General features: G+C 44.3%; 1 protein-coding gene across 11 annotated transcripts in view; it reads right to left on the minus strand.

The window, feature by feature from the left end:
- The window catches only part of LOC308303945 (RNA-binding protein Musashi homolog 2-like), a 280,804-nt gene that overhangs the window by 70,494 nt on the left and 192,483 nt on the right, over nucleotides 1-17,827 (minus strand). For all 11 annotated transcript variants that reach the window (XM_080748484.1, XM_080748485.1, XM_080748478.1 and 8 more), the window contains one exon: nucleotides 12,009-12,091. In XM_080748484.1, the coding sequence (XP_080604610.1) occupies nucleotides 12,009-12,091 (83 nt within the window). The remainder of the gene's footprint in view (nucleotides 1-12,008; nucleotides 12,092-17,827) is intronic.

Consider the following 17,827-nt stretch of genomic DNA (forward strand, 5'->3'; position numbering starts at 1 on the left):
AGGTAAGTCAGCCAAGCATATGTTGTTGATTTCTCGGATGTCATTGTTCAGAGGAGTGTATACAGTGCCTTTGAGAAGGTTGTCTTTGTTGATACATCCATTTTGCAGGTCAGGAAAGGTGTAAGAAATCAGAGTATTCAGATCCTTAACCAAGTGTTGTGGTGGAATTCGGATTTGAACTTCTGTGTCCTCGTGAGGGAGTTTTCCGTCCCCTAAAGCAAGAAGATAGTTGGAGAAGTCCCTTTCAGCTGTTTCTGTCCTCATGTTGATGTTAAGCTTGTGGTGCTTCATGAGAGGATACAGTGGTGACATCTGGATGCATGCTGTAACTATCTGGGCTCTGCTTGCTCTTTTAATAACAGGGAGTGTCTGCCTAGGGTCTCCACCCAGAAGGACAGTTTTGCCACCCCAAGGTTGTTGTGAGTGCATGAGGTCCCTCAGTGTTCTTTCCACACACTCAACATTAAATCGGTTAACACTGAATATCTCGTCCCAGATTATCAAGTTGCTCTCTTTGATGAGCCTAGCCAGGGAGGACTCGGCGTTGATGGCACAGACAGAGTCTTCAAAAATGGGGATTGGGATCTTAAATCTTGAATGAGCTGTCCTACCACCCTCCAGGTTCTGTGCCGCTAAGCCTGTGCTGCCCACACACAGTACAATGCCATTCTCTGCGCGAATCTTAGCTGCAATTGCCTTAAAGGTAAAGGTTTTGCCATAACCTGCTGGGGAGTTTAGAATGAACTGCCGTGTGATGGTTTCTTCTTTTGGTGCATGTACTGCCTGATAGACAGCTTCGTAGAGTGCCATTTGTTCTCCATTGAGCTTAGGAGCAAGTGACTTTACAATTTGTTCTTGCTGTGTTATGTTGAATTTTTCAGATCTGAAGATTTGTGTCAGTTTTTCCTGCTCAGTTAGTGGTCTTGGCTGTGGCATATCATTGTGTTTGGATAGACTACCTCCCATTTGCGAGAGCTCGTTTTCAATTGCAAGTAGTACCTGATTGTGTATAAATGTTGTGTCTACTGCATCTGTAGGGCACCTCTGTGCAGTGGCCTCCTCATGGACAAAGTCTTCACTAAGCTGTTCAAAGAATCTTTCAAACAGATCTTTGGGCTCTGAAGGTTGACAGTAGTGGAGGATGATGGCAAAGGTTTCTCTTACTTTCCTTGAGGAAGCGTAGCTTGAGACGTCACGCATGGCGGTAATCCATTCTCCATCGTCCTGAAGCAAGCCCATGGCTAGAGCAGTGTCTTTGAAAGTGTCATAGTGGTTGCCGTTATATACCTTAAGGTCATCATAGGTCTGTGGTCCTCTGATATGTCCTAGGAGCAGTTTCAAGTAGAATCTTTCTCCTTGGAGCACTGATACATTGGACATCCTGCCTATTGTACTTGGAAGTTCTGCATCCTTGAGTTGGTGGACTCTTTTTTGCCACATGTGGTCCTTTGCATCCCATTTGTAATGTTCTGGAATCTGCATGTAAAGATATTGCCTTGCGTCAGGGTCCCTGCTGTTTAGTTGGAAGAAGGCAAGCAATGTAGTTGGTTTGGCTGCCGCTAGGGCCTCCGGTGCATAGCCTTCTCTGAAGATTATGCTCTGCTGGCCATCTGTGTGGATAGCGAGATTGGTGACAGCAGGGACTCTGTCCTGGATCTTGTATTCCATTGTTCTCCAGTGTGCATCATGAGCATCAATGGTTCTGGCATTGATGAATCTGGAGATCTCATCCCTGTCTTCAATATCGAGAGTGCCAACATCAACTCCTTTATGGACGTATTTGTACAGGTACTTGATGGTACGGAAGGAGCCAACAAATTCAACATTGATGTGGCATTTATATTTAAGTAGGACCCAAGCGTTGTAAGGAACGACCCACCTGCTGTCAAACAGAAAGTCATTCTTCTTATGGGTGTGACCGACAATGGGCCGTCTGTACTCTGGGTAGCCATGACCATCATGAGGCAGTCGTGTGTTGGCACAGAAGTTTTTAGGGAATTTCTTAGTACAGATACCATTGACCATGCAGGGGCTGTTAGGGTAGGCCGGGCCACAGGGTCCATGTAGCATGAATCGACACACCAGCTCATACAGCTCTGGCTCCTTTTGTTTGTCAGGTATGTCTGCTCTAATTATTTGATCAATGTCAGTGACAGTCAAAATCTCATGTAGGAGTAGCAGTATGTGGGCATGTTTCAGTCCTCTCATCTGTCCTTCAATAGTGTGTATTCTAGCCTTCATCTTCCCAAAGACGCCGAGCTTTGTGTCGTGGAGGAGCTCATCCAAACTCCTTTTGAAAACTTTGTTAACAATGTCTGGTCTGTCAGTGGGCTGCTGTCCTGGAAAGATGTTACTCAGTACACCTTCACTCCTTGCGTTTGACGTCATGGTAATGAAGAGGTCAAACCTTCTATATCTGGCTGCTATGGCAAGGGCATCTTGAAAGCGCTTGAATTGGTATCTGGGGCTACCAGTGTGTGAGCCTGGAAGAATTATCTGTTGACCAATCCTGGTGGCCTCAGTCTGTCCTGGCTGTGCTTGCTGTGCAGTTAGGGCATCATCCAGACCTGAATACTGGTGGGCCCTGTACTTGTCTTGTTGTTCCCTACTCCTGTAGAATTTCATCCGGCAACTTTCAATTTTGGAGTATTGATCACAGAAGTATTCTTGAGTAAGTCTCCCTGACTTCAGAAGGGTGTTGAAAGAATTAGTTCTTTGTTGTAGATGGAATCTGAAGAACTCCTGAAGAGTGACTTTGCCTCTGGCTGAATTTGCATTAACCTTGAGGATGGGATTGTCGATGCTGAAGCCAGCATCTCCATATGGCAAGATCAAGGGATAAGCAGCTGGGTCATACATAGGGTGGAGTGAATTGATATGTGTAGTTTGTCTGTGATTAGGTGCATCAGCTGGAGTTCTGTACAGAACAATGTCTCGAGGTTGTGTCTGGTCTCCTGGTGCAAAAATAACAACGTCAGGGACATCAGGGTTAAGATGTTTTTTCTTAGCTCCCTGTGAGCTTTTGGACTTGAACACCATTTTCAGGTCCTGAGTTGGATTTGCATTGAACATCTCGGCTCCGGTTTTAAAGAATCTTACTAAAGGGTTAACTGTCTTTAACTCATTTTGAATGAGGGTCAGAGTGTGTTCCTTAATAAGTCCATCTCCCTTAGCCTGATGAAGGCGGTGCTTAATTTCATTGTCTTGATCAAATACAAAGATTTGTGAGAATTTGGGTTTGTTAGTGCTGTCAGGAAAGATCGCTGAGGGAGTGATGTGGTACATTTGGCCACTCATCTTAAACGGTTTAATTCCTTTTTTGAACTCCATGATCCTACCAGACACATGCTTTGAAGCCATAGAGACTAAGCCATTATACTGTCTGATGTTGTCCATAAATTGCCTGGACTGTGGTGAGGTTCTGTCAAACAGATCTTTAAGTGCAGGAGGGGGGTCCTTGAATGGCTGAAGTTGTATTTTTCCATAATTGCAACAGGCACCGAAGGTTTTATTTGCGCCAGAAGGTTTGGATGTTTCCCAGGGGAACATTTCAGCCTTGCATGAAATGCAGATGCAATCCATTGCAGGTATTTGAAAGACAACTATTTCTGTGAGTTGTTGTGGCAGTGTCCACGCTCTTCTAAAGTTTTTTACCTTTTGTGTTCTTCTTTGTGATGTATAGCGTCGTTTGTTGGTGGCGGGTGTCCAGCTGTCACTGGGGTTAGCTGTTGCCATGGTCACATCCAATGACAGGGTGTGGCTGTCTCCCGGCTGACTCTCCCGATCAGGGTTATCTGTTGTTGCTGCTGCAGCTGCAGCTGCTCGACGCGCACGATGCATTTTGGCATTGTGTGTCCTCTTGCTCAATGAGGTTTTTCTGCATGGTTCCATGCGTAGTTTTTTGGTGGGGGGTGTCCAGCTGTCACTGAGGTTTCCAGGCTGACTGTCTTGATCAGGGTTATCTGTTGCTGCATCTGCAGCTGCTCGACGCGCACGATGCATTTTGGCATTGTGTGTCCTCTTGCTCAATGAGGTTTTTCTGCGTGGTTCCATGCGTCGTTTTTTGGTGGCGGGTGTCCAGCTGTCACTGGGGTTAGCTGTTGCCATGGTCACATCCAATGACAGGGTGTGGCTGTTTCCCGGCTGACTGTCCCGATCAGGGTTATCTGTTGTTGCTGCTGTTGCAGCAGCTGCATTGAGTGTCCTCTTATGGTGGGTTCATCTATTTTATAGATGAACCCGTCATCATCTGTGTACGGTCTGATGTCATACTGAGGTCAGCACGTTGATGTTTCCATATATGGACACTCAGAGAGATTTTGTGTTGACTCATCTAGCGTATGTGATGTCAGAGCCTTTTATGAAGTGATGTCACAATGAGTCAGCGCTTGCTCCGAAACAGCCCGATGTCAGTCATCTCCGCATACGGAGATTCCAAACCTTTTGCGTTAGTTCCGGAAAACCGCATATCGGGTCGGGTCGAAGCCTAGCTAAGAACGTAGGCAAAGGTCTGAGCTATCTGCGTGCGAAATTGTGTTTCAGACACAGTGCCGGTTCCCCCTTTGATGCAAACCCCATTATACCTGTTGTCATAGTTTTATGCCCATATATGGAGATCTCTGTATCTGGTTGTCTGTGTCCCTTTATGCCCATAATGGAGATCTCTGTATCTGTCTGTGCCTTCGACTGTGTTGCAGACACAGTGCCGGTTCCCCCTTTAATGCAAACCCCATTATACCTGTTGTCATTGGACCCGTTTTGACTTTATTATGGAGATCTCTGGATCTGTCTGTCTGTTTCCCTTTCATGCCCATATATGGGGATCTATGTATCTGTTTGTATGTGTCCTTTTATGCCCATATATGGCATATATCTCTGTCGCTTTTTGTTTGTTTCTTCTTTAAGCAGAATATGCAGCCTGCATAAATCTGCATCATTCAAGTCATCATCCCAGTCCCACGCTTTGTTGCTCTTTTCTTTTTTGTAGCGGGAGAGTTCAGCTTGAGTTTTTTTGGAGAACTTGTTTTTTGTTGGTCTTGTGCTGTTGATTTAGCTTGTCTTATGTTTGTCTCCCCCGTCTGCACCTCATCCAACTCAGATCTTGACTGATCCTTGTTTTCTTCAGTAAAAGCAGCACAGTTAATTAATTCTTCATCACCGATCTCATCAAAAAAACTGTCTCCTCCTCTGTCTGCTCCTCCTGTCTTCCCACCAGATGTTGACTGTTCCATCTGCTCCCCAGGAACACTGTCTCCTCCTCCGTCTGCTCCTCCTGTCTGGCCAGCAGATGTTGACTGTCCCATCTGATCCCCAGCAACAGCCTTATTAGCTTTCCATTTCGCATCCCAATCGAGTTTTGTAATTCTTTGGTTCATTTTTCTTTTTTCCTGCTCCAGTTTTTGTATATAAAGAAGGACTTGAGTCGATGTCTTGAAGGCCTGCTCCTGCAATTCCTTCCGGCTTTCCATGAACTTGCACTGATAATTTAGAAGTACCAAGTTGTTACGAATTATTTCTCCTTCACCGGGGTTTAGCTTTGGTAGCTTTTCTGGAGTACTCATTTTTTTGAGAGCTGCTTATAGACTATATGCAGAGGTCTGTCAAGAGTGCTGGACTTAGCTTAGAAGCCGGCTTATATACTTTCATCTGACACGTATGCCACGTGATGTCAGAGCCCTTTATGATGTGATGTCACAATGAGTCAGCGCTTGCGCGAGAAGTCTCTGCCTGTGTCCCTTTTATGCCCATATACGGAGATATCTGTTGGGTGTCGGGTCGAGTCAGAGCGAAATTTGGAGTCTGTAGCACCAACCATGTGTTTTCAGGGCTCTCCCGCTAATTCCCCTGAACCCAACCGCTCTGAAGAGCACCCTGAACTTTGCTCACCTCGGAGTGAGAGGAAGAAAGACTATAGTTTATGCCACACTCAGAGATTTTTTGTTGACTCATCTAGTGTATGTGATGCCTTTTATGAAGTGATGTCACAATGAGTCAGCGCTTGCTCCGGAACAGCCTGATGTCAGTCATCTCCGCATACGGAGATTCCAAACCTTTCGTGCCGGATCCGAAAAACTGTGTATCGGGTCGGGTCGAGGCCTAGCTAAGATCGTAGGCAAAGGTCTGAGCTATCTGTGTGCGAAATTTGGAGTCTGTAGCACCAACCATGTGCTTTCAGGGCTCATCCATGCGATTCGGGCCAATTTGGATTCGGCGTCCATTGGCTTCAATTAGTAGTCAGGACTCCGCATATGGAGATTCCGAACCTTTCGCGTTGGTTCCGGAAAACCGCATATCGGGTCGGGTCGAGGCCTAGCTAAGATCGTAGGCAAAGGTCTGAGCTATCTGTGTGCGAAATGAGTCTGTAGCACCAACCATGTGCTGTCAGGGCTCATCCATGCGATTTGGCCCAATTCGGCCTCGGCTTCAATTAGTAGTCACGATGTCAGGACAATAGTCCACACACTCCAGTAATGATGAGTTCATGTAGCAAAATTGAAGTTCAGGAGGTTTGATTGTAGCATTTACCCCGTTGTGCTTGCATTTTGCTAAGAGATACGTTATATAGTTTAATTTATATTAATTTAAATTGAATGAATTGCTCAAATGACAGATACAGAGGAATCCATAATATATGGGCATGAAAGGGACAAATGGTAATACAGAATTCATTTCCCAGCGGATTCCTGGTGACTCGCGTTACGGCAACCACACTTGCAATATTTGCAATAACTGCAATGTGCTGCTCAAGTAACGCTCTCAGTTTTGACGTCTTCTGTGAAGTCACTTTAACTTCACCCAACCTGGCTCTACCATGGCTCTGGAAGACACCGGCACTTTGCTTAAAGCTCTGAGAGGGTAAAGTGCCCTTCAAACGAGACGCGGTTGCCGTGGGGGCTGCCGCCAGGATCAGCGGTGGCCGCGCTGCGGTGAGACACAAACACACTCGCTCAGCGAGTAAACGCTGCACGGTATTTCACAAAGATGAAGACAATCCATCTCTCACCGCCCGCGTGCGCATGCACAAACGAGCACGCTCGCGGGGATTTTCACGGGACTGCGCCCGCTCGCCTCGCCGCCTCTAAACTTCGCTGCGCGGCCGAAATAGCCGCCCGCCTCTCATTGAAAATGAATTACCAGGAGGCGGTGACCGCGTATCGTCTGGAACCCACCTACGGGGCATTGGCATTGAGCAGTGCAACCAAAGCCCTTCCTAAACCTCTCTCTGGCGGAGCAAAACGCCTCTGGAATGTGTTATGGACAACCTCATGCCTACAGCAAGAGATCAAAGGCGCACGCACTCTCAGAGTTAAATCAGGAGTGAGGATTTTGCCGTGCAGGTGTCAGTGAAGAGCCACAAGCCTCAGATGACGCCAGGGCTCCAGCACGGCTCTGATCTTGTCTGCTGGGTGTTCTGTCACTGCCTTAGCAATGGGTCACATGGTGTTCATCGGCGTTGTAAAGTAACTTAGTACATTTACTTAAAGGGGAGAACCACCCATTTTCAATATTGAACTACAGTATGTCATTAATATACCTTTGAGTTGTTATCTGTTGTTATCAGTTGTTGGAAATAATAAAAAAAAGCTAGAACTGGAGGATTGATTTTGAAAAGGTAAATTAATGATACTAGACCTTACCCGTTTGAAGATATGTGCTCCAAAATATGTGCAGAGTGTGGGTTATGGGGAAAGTAACTGTGCGTGCGTGAGAATATGTGGGAGCATCATAATGTAAGGAGCAACCCATGGAGGAGTGTATATTTTTTGATGGATACAAATAATTTAACAGCTAAATTAGGCGAATAGAAGTATGGGGATGTATGCGCTTGCTCCACATAATTTTGCCATACCCGTCGGAAGATAAGACACACATCAAATGCACCCGTGCATGAGTGACCCGTGCATGCAGCCAAACCACATAAATAAGAGAGAGAGAGAGAGAAAGAGAGAGAGAGAGAGAGAGAGAGAGAGAGAGAGAGAGAGAGAGACTGCAACATTCCTAACAGTGAGATTGGTGGGTGTGTGTGTGGGGCTACAGATCCCATGGCCTGGAGGAACGGACCGTAACCCTGACAACAGGCTGTATAGTTGAACAGAAGTGGTAAAGAAACGCTAATAAATAGCTTGAATTTGTGAAAAATGGAAATCGAGCTCCGTCACCGTCTGTATAATGCTAATGGCCAATGCCATGTGAAATTTGGGATCAGTTGCTGAAGAGATAAATGTGGAAATGCATTGTGTGACTGACTGACTGACTGACTGACCTACTGACTGACCTCTCTAATTATAGTATGGATGGATAGTTCAATATTTAAAATGGGTGGTTCTCCCATTTAAGTACTGTACTTAAAAACTCACTGAATGCCACCCTTTATTAAAAATCTACAAAACTGATGCCATCCATTTTGTTTAATTTTACCTTTTTATGGGGGCCAAAATCATATTTTGTACTTAAATTACATATATAAATCTATGCTTCTATCGAAAGCCACACTACCCCTCTTACAAAGGAAAACATGTATATTTATATATATATATATATATATATATATATATATATATATATATCCTATCATTAGATTTGGGCTTCAATAGAACATGTGTAAGATGTCTTGATCATTGTGATATGTTTATGCTGTCAATGGGACTGTGTGTTCTCTAAAGTGCAATGGCCTTTGAAAACCACCAGGTGGTGTTCTCCTACTATCTGATCAACAAACAGAAGAAGGAAGAGATACGTCCATTTTTTTTTGATAGTGGCCTAGTTGTTTACATTTTGGCCAGGCCTTTTTGCTAACATGCTATAACACTTCCGAGCCCTGCCGATCGCTATCAAGGGCTCTGATCGCCAAATGGATGGCACGTCTGGAATCGCGTTATTTTTTCGAGTTTTTTGAGTACTTATACTTCGTCTGGGAAGCACGGCAAGTGTATAAACGAACGTGTATAGCTAACGCTAAAGTGGCCGGAACCAATGTTCGGTCTTACCGGTTTTCCCGTCGGACTGTGTTCACCGGTGCTACAGTCAAATCGGTCGTGGCGCTCCGGTCACGGAGGCTTATGCCTAACTTCTAGAGCGATTCTTTTGAAATTACAATTATGGTATGAAAGATAAAACTTTTGATTAATTAAAAAGACGTAAAGTGCGTTTATGGCACTGGAGATCAAAGACGTTTAGTACGTTTATGGCATAATATGAGTTAAGTACAATTATGAGGTATTTGTACTTTACTTGAGTATTTCCAATTTCCAATACTTTTACTTCTACGCCAATACATCTCAAATCCAAACATTTTACTTTTACTCCACTCCTTTGAAAACTTTACTTTGCAGATATACACTATAATGTTATAAAACATAATAAAGCACTTTAGCCCTATTTTATACCTATGCTGTTTGAAAATAGCCCGATCTACAAGCTCACAATGCGTTGTACTTTTATTTTTAGTGCTTTAAGTACATTTTGATGCCAATACTTTAGTACTTTTACTCAAGTATGTTTTGAATTCCGGACTTTTACTTGTAACAGAGTATTATTGTAGTATAGTATAGTATAGTATAGTATAGTATAGTATTACTTTTACCTAAGTAAAACTGTAGCTGAGTGGGTAGAGAGGCCTTCTGATGATCAGAATACCACCGGCTTGCTTCCCAGCCTTTCCATGTCTCTGAACAAGAACCTCTTAATTTACAATTTACAATTAAGGCATTTAGCGGACACTTTTAATCCCAAGCGACTTACAATAAGCAGGTAAAACATCCATATAATAAGCAAGATAATATGTCAGTACATCAACAGCAATACAACAAATGCATATAGGAATATCAATCTAGAAAAAACTATAAGATTGGTACATCGGAAGACCACGCACCTAAGCAGTAAAAAAATACTTTTCTAAAACCTAAAAATGCTATCTAGCTTCATGTGTGGTAATCGAGGGAAGGGGAGTGTTACATTAGTGCTATGGGTTTAGGTGGAGCCTGAAGAGGTGAGTCTTCAGTCCACGGCGGAAGCTAGGGAGTGAGTCTGTAGTTCTAAGTGCGACAGGGAGTTTATTCCACAGTTTGGGGGCCAGGAGGGCCAATTGTCTAGGACAAGTGAATTTTTGCCTCCCCCCCCCCCCCCCTCCCAAAAAAATAAAAAAATAAACTCTCATCATGATCATCTGAGCTGCCATCAGCTGGGTGAAGCCGAAACTTAAATTCTCCTACGGGATAAACAAAGTCCTTCCCCCTTTTTGAGGGAAGGACTTTCCTCAAAGAGATGCAATAGTACATGAGTGATTTGATTGAACTCCGAGAAAGTAAAAATGCATCTGTTTTGAACTTGTGTGAATCTGCCGTTCATATGAATTAGACACTGAAAGCTGCCTCTCAGTGGGGGGACGGCGCTCGATTGTAACGCCAATAACAACCATGATTGTAGATTTGCAAGTCAAATCACCAGTAGCAGATGACGCTTCAGAGACTGCTTTGATGTTATTGGTATGAAAACAGTGAAGGAAACAGACCTCACTCTCTCTCTCTCTCTCTCTCTCTCTCTGTATAGTGTGTCTCTCTGTATAATGTACAGTATTTATGTGTGTGTGTGTGTGTGTGTGTGTGTGTGTGTGTGTGTGCGTGTGCGTGTGTGCGCGTGCGTGTGCGTGTGCGTGTGTGTGTGTGTGTGTGTGTGTGTGTGTGTATCTTTAAGTCCCTGTCCCTGTCTACAATGTCATGCCGATAAATATCAGTTGGATCGGCTGTATGGAAACATCTCGATGGCACCGCACTCCCCCCTTCTCCGCTGCCTCCACTGGCTCACGGAGTACAAAACACTGACGCTGACCTTCAAAACTTGATTGAACCCTACAACCCCACCAGTTCACTCAGATCAGCTAACACAGGGATGCTGACAGTACCTGACGATCCACTCGTCCTAGACTCTTTTCTCTCCTGGCCCCCAAATTGTGGAATAAACTCCCTGTAACGGCAGACTCGCTCCCTAGCTTCCGCTGTGGTCTGAAGACTCACCTCTTCAGACTACACCTTAGCCCATAGCAATGACCATACATGTCATTTAGATAGCTTTTTTTAAATGTTTTTTTTTTTTTCCTTTTTTTTATTTTTTATTTAGAGAATACAATAGGTGCTGCTTGGTCTACCTATGTTCTTCTTAAATGACTATTTCTATGCATTTGATGTACTGATGTTGATGTATTGATGTATTATCTTGCTATTGTAAATCGCTCTGGATTAAGAGCGTCTGCTAAATGCCTAAACTGTAAACTGTTAAGTTTCAAATATTTGTTAAACGTGTCAATGAAGGCTAGAGGTTAGTCATTTACTAGTAGTAAATTACCATGAACGCTTGGAAAAACGTTACTCATCACCACAGTGCTCCATGATGACCACATATCACCAGCATGGAATACATATAACAATCTCTGGGACTCAGTAGAGGGTGTTAATCCCTGTTTAATGAGCACCCGCCTTGCCAGTGTGGCTTTCCAGCCACATCCCTGGACAGTGCCACAGAGTCTGTGTGTGACGTGTGTGTGTGTGTGTGTGTGTGTGTGTGTGTGTGTGTGTGTGTGTGTGTGTGTGGAGCAGGAGCTGGAGAATTGAGCAGAAGAGGGAGAGGCTCCACTCTCCAGTCCCTTACAGTAGATTGACAGTCAGAACTCTGCCACACAATTTCATGGTTTGTGGGCAGTGCATACCACGGCTTTCCCAACCCTGAGACCTATGTGTGTGTGTGTGTGTGTGTGTGTGTGTGTGTGTGTGTGTGTGTGTGTGTGTGTGTGTGTGTGTGTGTCGTTGCTTTTACAGTATGCAACAGCACACACTAACACACACAGACAACTGGCATGTGGTCAAGAGTGTGTGCACGTGAACACAAACCCACACCACAAATCCACCCCACGGGCTTTGGCTAGCTAACACCGCGGGAAAAAGGAAATCAAATATTAATCCTTCAACGCCCTCCTGAAATTGAAAAAAAAAAGAAAAAGAAAAAAGTGGACTTACCATTTTATTATTGATTTCATGAAAATGAATTTCACAGACTTTCTCTACAACGTCTTCGGCCTCAAAAGTTATGAAACCAAATCCTATGCAGAGAGACAAAAACAAGGGAGGGGGGAGAATAGATTGAGTTAGTGGGCAACTTTCCCAAGACCAAAAGAAATAGAGAAAATGCACCATAGTCTGCATAAAATCCGATTTACATGTATACTTGTACAATGGTGTCATGTGCCAAAAAGAGCAGTTGTGTATACGACTCTGATGAAGGTGCTCCTGGATACGAAATGTTAGTCATTCCTTATATAGCACCTTACAAATAAAAATGTCATTTATAGTGATATATAGATACCATTATTATCCCACAAGGGAAAATCAGTCGCTCAGAGAAGTTAAGGTTACAAAGTTACAGGTAAAAGTATGAAAAAGAAAAAGTACTGCTGTGTACAGCGGAAAACAAAACAGTGCCTCATTTGTTTTGTCTCACAACATGTCGCGTTGGAAACATGCTGTGAGCTTGTATATCTGCTGTTTTCAGCATGCAACGCCAGCGCACAACAAAGCATAAATCAGGCTTCATTACGAGGAGCACGACACGAACGCAATACGTGGGCCTGTTTTCGGGGAGATTGGTTCTGGCACACAAAAAGTGAACAAGTTAACAAGACGTGCATTGTCCTTGCTAAATCAGGAATATGATGAAATCTGCCACATTATTAAGGGCACTGGAGGACCTCTGCCACAAAGACAGGATGGGAAGAAAAAAAAACAGCACAAAGACCATTTAATGAGATTCATGGAGCTAGAGCTTCAGCATCTGAATTTCATTAAATGTATTTTGTGTTCTTTTCATTGAAGTTTCGACTGTATAACAAGCCCTCGTTTTTATGTTAATGCAGGCCTCAAAAATGAACGTACCATTGACTGAGGGATTTTTCATTGGGTATTTTTATGAGATAAAAGCTTAACCCTGTCTTTCAGCGCAAAGACAGAGAGACTAGATGGTTTCAGACTGCTGAGCACAAGAGGATTGCAACGCTCCCTGCTGTGTTTTGATGGTGACGCACAAAGCAATCTTGTGACTGTATAGTCCAGGTTGAAAGGGAAACTGATATTCTATTGCTTTGTGCAAAAGAGGGACCCCACCCCTCCCAACGCGCGCGAGTGCGCGCACACACACACACACACACACACACACACACACACACACACACACACACACACACACACACACACACACACACACACACACACACACACACACACACACACACACACACACACACACACACACACACACATACACACACACAAAGGGAACACAGGCTGCAGCGAGGGGTGCTGAAAGGAGATGAGTTTTTCTTTTCAATAATGAAAACCACAGTCGATGAAATAAAAACGGTTCGGGATGAACATAAACAGACATTACAATAAACATCCCCCGTTTGACTGACAGGCACACATGCACATTATCTGGCAGTCATTATGAATGAAGATCGGATGCTGTACTAAGGATAAACTGTTTGACCTGCTGAATGTGACGAGGGCACTGATGCACTAATACAAGCAGGGAGACAAAGGTTCAAATGTCACATGTTGATGCATATTAAACTAAAATAGTCCTGGAAGGAAATTCAAAAGCTAAGCATGCAGTTGAACATAATACATAAACCAGTGCGATCTGTTAGGTCACTGACAAGACTTTACCAGGACTATAACAAATGGATCAGGGTCAGAGGTTGCCAACTTATAAGTGAACCGTATGCCCCCGGCATCCTATGCATGCACATTCACTCACTCACTCACTCACTCACTCACTCACTCACTCACTCACTCACTCACTCACTCACTCACTCACTCACTCACTCTATCACACTAAGTTATCAACACTGCTGATGGTTTACTAAAGCCCCATGGTTACTATACTGCAATATCAATCATTCCAAACTAACTTTAGATCACATCTCTGCAATGTTAGGCATCACACTGGAGAGGACAGCATTTCCAAACACCAATTTCACTGAAAAATACCTAGACTTTTTTCATTTAGAATGGTATGTTGAGGGACCTCTATAGAGCAGGCCTCCAAAAGCACTTCTTCACTTCTGCCCTATACAAATGCACTTTGTGTTGTAGAAATGCTATTTCCCCCCAGCTTCCTCATGTCCTGACGGCTGCAACCCACAAGCACGGAGTGCCCTTTCCTAGTTGGAATAGCATGGGCAGCTTAAACAACTACTAATGTGATGTTATTTTATAAGACAGGATTTCAATTTCTGCCCAGGCACGCAAACACTGTTGTACGAGAATGTGAGATGAGCGGGGCACGGAGAGGTGCACATGAGGCGAGTTAAGAGGCGTGGTTTCAGGAGCTGGAATGGCACCAAGTTACCGGCTTCCCTTCCTGTCCACACCGCCTTCGCCCAGCCACTTGTGACAGCCGACAAATAAGCCAGCAGAATTCATTTGTCACAGAGGAGGGGGATAGGAGAGCCTGGGCCTAGGGAGAAGTGGACAGGCATGAGAGAGAAAGCAAGAGGGCAGAGATGGAGATGGATGAAGAGCGGGATGAAGAAAGAGAGGAAAAGACACATGACGAGTAGAGAGGTTAACTCGTGCTCCCTGTCACCGCCACGCGCCCACCCCCTCACCCCGCCCCACCCAACGCTGCCACACACTGAGGCCAGCAGCTCCCCATTTAAACTGACAGGACATTCTTCACTCAACAGCTATGGGCTTATGGATCGGGTCAAAAGCTCCGGCAAGACAGCTCCGGCCACTATCAACAGTATACAGCTGAAGCTGCTGAGAGGGATCAGTGGTCGAAATAAACAGAAAGGAATCGTTCAATCTGCAGCGAGCCATTGAACGAATGTGCGGCACTGCACGGCACGAAATCACCAGGCGCCCACAAACACACTGTGTACCTGTCATATAACTCCACATCGAATCAGTGCGTTAGAGAGGCATCGTGTCTTCAGTGAAATGAGAGATCAGTAAAACCATCATCCATCAACACGACTGCCAAACGTGCGTGCGCATACATACACACGCGCACGCACACGCACACACAGACACACACACACACACACACACGCACGCACGCACACACACAGTACTTCACAATGCTGCTCACTCACATGTGGCTTGTATTCTAGGAACCTCTGGAGCCTCCAGTGAAATGCTGCTTGCTCTAGCCTTACGTCCATCCTGGTCAATATAAAATAGTATCTATAGTCTCTTTACAGACCATTCCAGGCTGCAAAGCAATAGCGGCAGGCAGGGATATATATGACTGCCCTTTCATCCATCTCCCTCATCACCACCACCACCACCACCCACCCCTTCTGCAGGGTTAACCAGCCATGTTAGATTGTACTCATGTCTACTGCTTTCCTGTTCCAAACCTCCAGACTGAGATTATCCAGGTGTGTCTGGATCGACGAACACAGGGGCAGTAGTGGAAAAAGTGCTTTTTTACTTAAGTAAAAGTATTAATACTGCAATGTAAAAATACGGTGTTACAAGTAAAAATCACACCAGTGTGAACGGAGCGTGGTGTCCATTAATTTCAAGGCTGTGTGTGTGTGTGTGTGTGTGTGTGTGTGTGTGTGTGTGTGTGTGTGTGTGTGTGTGTGTGTGTGTGTGTGTGTGTGTGTGTGCGTGCGTGCGGACATGCATAGACGCATACACACGGTCACACTAAGGAGACGGTGTGACCACCACTCAAAAGTCTGGAATTCAACATTTACTTGAGTCAAAGTGCAAAATTATTGGTACAGTATCAAAATGTTCCAAAAATAGAAAGTACTTATTATGTAGAAAGCCCCATTTAACAAGTTTTAAAATGTATAAACATCTTTAAAATAGCAGATTTACAAGCTCACAATGCGTTGCATCGTGAAGCATTGTGAGGTTGTAGATCGGCTATTTTCAGATGGCCGAAACATATATAGGGCTTAAGTGGGTAATGTATGTTTTGTAATAATAATCCAAATCTACAAAGTAACTAGTAGGTTTTCAAATAGTTGTAGTGGAGTAAACTAAAGGAACAATATTTGTCTCTGAGATATAATGGAGTAGAAGTAAAAAAAAAAAAATACGCCAATAAAGTAAACAATCCTCCAAAGTACAGCACTTGAGTAATTGTACGTAGTTACTTTACACCACTGCAAAGGGGCCTCTAGTTTCAGGGTGCCAACATTAATGTTTATCGGCAGCACAATTGATGGTTTCGGGAGTCTGATACAGCTGCACGGTCAGTACAGCTGATGCTAACAAACTAAAAAGGTGGGCTTAACGAACAGGGACAACCCACCACAAGAAGAACACTAGCATTTATAGAATATCATTTCACCACGTCATTATCCAGTCTATGTGGTTTTCTAAATAAAGGGCAAGACGGATGTGACATTTGTTTGCCAGTTAGATATATGGCTGTCATTAACCAAAACTTGGACATTATATCGTTATATCGGAATATTGCTGACACAGCCATATCACCACATCCAGTGGGGGTTGCATTTCGCAATGCTTGGGAATCTTGGTGCTGACAGTCAGGAGATTTCGTTGACACCTGCATGGAACCTGGAGAAAACATTGTGCTGGGTAGTTTTAGGCCGAGTGCAGCAATTTAGTGCCCGCAAACTAGAGGGCAATGTGTCAAACACTGTAAAAAATATATATTTAAACAGTAACCTTTAAATGTGAGTAAATGGATTTCCAATAGGCAGGCTGATAATAGGTGTTTTGTAGTTTTTGGCGAGGGGGAGGATGCTCTTGGCTGGCTAGAAGCTTGATTATTAGAGAAGGGCCAGGGTTGGCCACAACTCAACACTCCACAAAATGAGTCAGGGAGCCTCTCTTCACAGCCTCTCCGCTCTCCTTCTTTATTTCCACTCTTATGCCAAATTGTTCTTCTTTGAGTGCTCTCACTTTCTCTGACTCTACCCACCCACTTCTCCGCTTCCCCACCCTTGCATTAAAAGCTGAAGCTGTCAGAGGCAGCTCGGTGTGTTTAGGGGAAAAAACAGCTCTGGAGACCTTTCTCTGTTCACACCAGACAATGGGAGAAACTTGCAAACCAGTGCAGAAAAGTTGAGTTGTTTGACTTGTGGCATCTCAAATTGAAAACCTGGTGGTTACTTGATTAACTGGGTTTGTGTCTTTCATCTTCAGCACTTGGGATTGAGGGTGAAATGAATTGTGTTTTTTTTTCCTCTAGGCTTGGAATGGCAGTGCGTACTGCGTAGGAATGGCAGGTTTAGGAATGGAGATTATTTTAATAAAAACACTGTATAACAAATGTATATGAAGGCCCTGACACACTGCAAGCTTCATTGACGCAAGTGTCCCTGACGCACGTCAAGTAAGACCGCTTGTATATATTTTAAGTGTCAAATCATCTCTTTTCGTCAGTGTAATGTATCGTTACTTCGCGTTTTGTATTGAGCCTCCATACCTGCCTCCGTGTTGTCTCATATTGCTCCCTCTACAGTAGCTTGTCTTCCCCACCGGCACAATATGAGGATTTCTGGCCATGTCAAGATGTCTTTAACACATGCTCTGCTTAGACATGAGTAAACTGTCACTAGATAAGGGACTAAAATAGAATGGTGTGTTCCTGCTGGGCATGTGCCAGTGTGTCCTGTCCTTTTTGCGATGCCTGCTTCCAACACACACATTACTGCTAGGAGACCTTTGAAGTCTTCAACCCTCTGCTATTACTAGAGCCAAGTGTTTTAACATTCTGTTTAATACAGTCAATACCATGAACATTCTAACAGCAGCAGTGGCTCAGGGGTAGAGTGGCCACTTGGCAAGCG

Source organism: Nannobrachium achirus (assembly GCF_963921795.1).
Source record: "Nannobrachium achirus genome assembly, chromosome: 19".
NCBI lineage: Eukaryota > Metazoa > Chordata > Actinopteri > Myctophiformes > Myctophidae > Nannobrachium > Nannobrachium achirus.